This window comes from Pygoscelis adeliae, unplaced genomic scaffold (genome assembly GCF_000699105.1).
Source record: "Pygoscelis adeliae isolate BGI_AS28 unplaced genomic scaffold, ASM69910v1 Scaffold271, whole genome shotgun sequence".
Lineage (NCBI taxonomy): Eukaryota > Metazoa > Chordata > Aves > Sphenisciformes > Spheniscidae > Pygoscelis > Pygoscelis adeliae.
In genome coordinates, this window is record NW_008824040.1 from 194,032 (window position 1) to 195,635 (window position 1,604).

At 67.5% G+C, this 1,604-nt stretch overlaps 1 protein-coding gene across 1 annotated transcript in view; it reads left to right on the forward strand.

The window, feature by feature from the left end:
* Window positions 1-1,078: 1,078 nt before the first annotated feature.
* Window positions 1,079-1,604, forward strand: part of ARFIP2 (ADP-ribosylation factor interacting protein 2) — a gene marked incomplete at its 3' end in the record, with an annotated part of 4,701 nt that continues 4,175 nt past the window's right edge. The window contains exons 1-2 of the mRNA XM_009333481.1: window positions 1,079-1,185; window positions 1,356-1,464. Coding sequence (XP_009331756.1) covers window positions 1,087-1,185; window positions 1,356-1,464 — 208 coding nt within the window. The remainder of the gene's footprint in view (window positions 1,186-1,355; window positions 1,465-1,604) is intronic.

The window sequence follows — 1,604 nt, forward strand, 5'->3', positions numbered from 1 at the left end:
GCTGTCCCCCACCGGGTTTGTGCGGGACCAGCCCTACAAACCTCCTGCCAATAGCAGCCACCAGCGCTGGCCGTTTCCCCGTGGGACGGATGGTTCTGCCTGCCAGGTGCTGCGTGGCATCACGGCCGTGAGCGGTGGGGGGCACGGGGTGCTGCAGGGCACTCAGGGCTATGGGTCCTGGCAGCTGCCAGCTGTGTCTCCTCCCGTGGTGTCATCTCCCCGCGCTGGAGCTGCGGGGGCTGTTGTGGGGGCTGCTCCCCAACTGCGGCCTGGAGCAGGGCTGCTGGCCGGCAGGGCATCGCACTGGGAGAGCGGGGCAGGGGAGCGTGCTGGGAGGCAACGTATCTTCAGCCAGGGCCCTTTCCTGGGGGTCCGTTCATCGGGGCTTTGTTCCTGCCAGGGCACGCAGCTAACGGAGCACAAGGGGTGGATCTGGCCCCTTGCTCAGGTGCCTGGCGGCCAGCCCCGGAATGTGCTCCAACCGGTCTGGGCGCAGCGGGGCCCTCGCTGCTCCCCCCCCCTCAGGTGCACCGCCTGGCTCCGTTCTCCTGGGCTCTGGGCCAGGAGCTGCTCTGCTGCAAAGCCCTGGTTGTCCCGGGGCAGGGTCTGCCACCCAGCTGGGACAGACAGACTGCTGCTGCGCCCCAGAGATTTGTGAGGGGCAGGGGAGAACCATCTCATTTCCAAAACGTGTGAGCCATGGGCCGAAGGGGTGGGAGGGAACGCACTGGCTGCGTTCCAGGGTTGGGAGCAGGAGCTGGGGCTGGCTCCTCTGGGACGTGCGGCTCCGCCGGGAGCTTTCTGGGAGGCAGGAGGCTGCAGGCAGGGCCAGGGTGGCACATCCCAAGGGACTGCCGTGCCGTGGCTGCAGAGGCTGCTTGGTGGCAGACAGCGGCCCACCAGCTGCCTGCTGTCTTCTGCCTGCTCCCTGGCTGTCGGGAGCTCAGCCCAGTCTTTGGCCCAGCGGGGTCCTGGCTGAGTGAGAGTCCCAGGATGCTGGCCACAGGGGGGTGGTCTCTGCCTCTGCCTAGTCCCTGGGGCTCCCTGAGCTCCAGCGGCATGTCTGTGTCCTTGCAGGCCCTGAGGATGTCGGACGGGATCATGAGCAAGGCCGCCACCATGGAGATCCCCATCAGCAGCAACGGGGACACGGGCAGCCTGCCAGAGGACGACGGCTTGGAGCAGGTTTGTAGCTGGGGCTGGGTGGGGATGTGCCGGACCCCCGGGTGTTGCTTTCCAGGCTGGGCTGCTCTGCTGGCTCTGCCCCAGGCCCTCTGCATCAGGGCTGTGCCATCCTCTCGGCCATGCGTCTTGGCTCTGCGCCTCAGCTGCCTGCGCTCCTCCTTCTGCTCCAGGACCTGCAGCAGGTGATGGTGTCAGGGCCCAACCTCAACGAAACCAGCATCGTCTCTGGTGGCTACGGGGGCACAGCTGAAGGCATCATCCCCACCAGCACCATCAAAGGTAGGCCAAGCCGTGGTGCAGGCTCGCATGGACGGGGCTGGGGCAGGGGGGGAAAGCTGGGGTTGCCTGCCGAGGGCAGTGCTGCTCCTCACGCGACGGCAGAGGTGGGAGGGAAAGGCTGCGTCGTGGGAAGGAGGGCA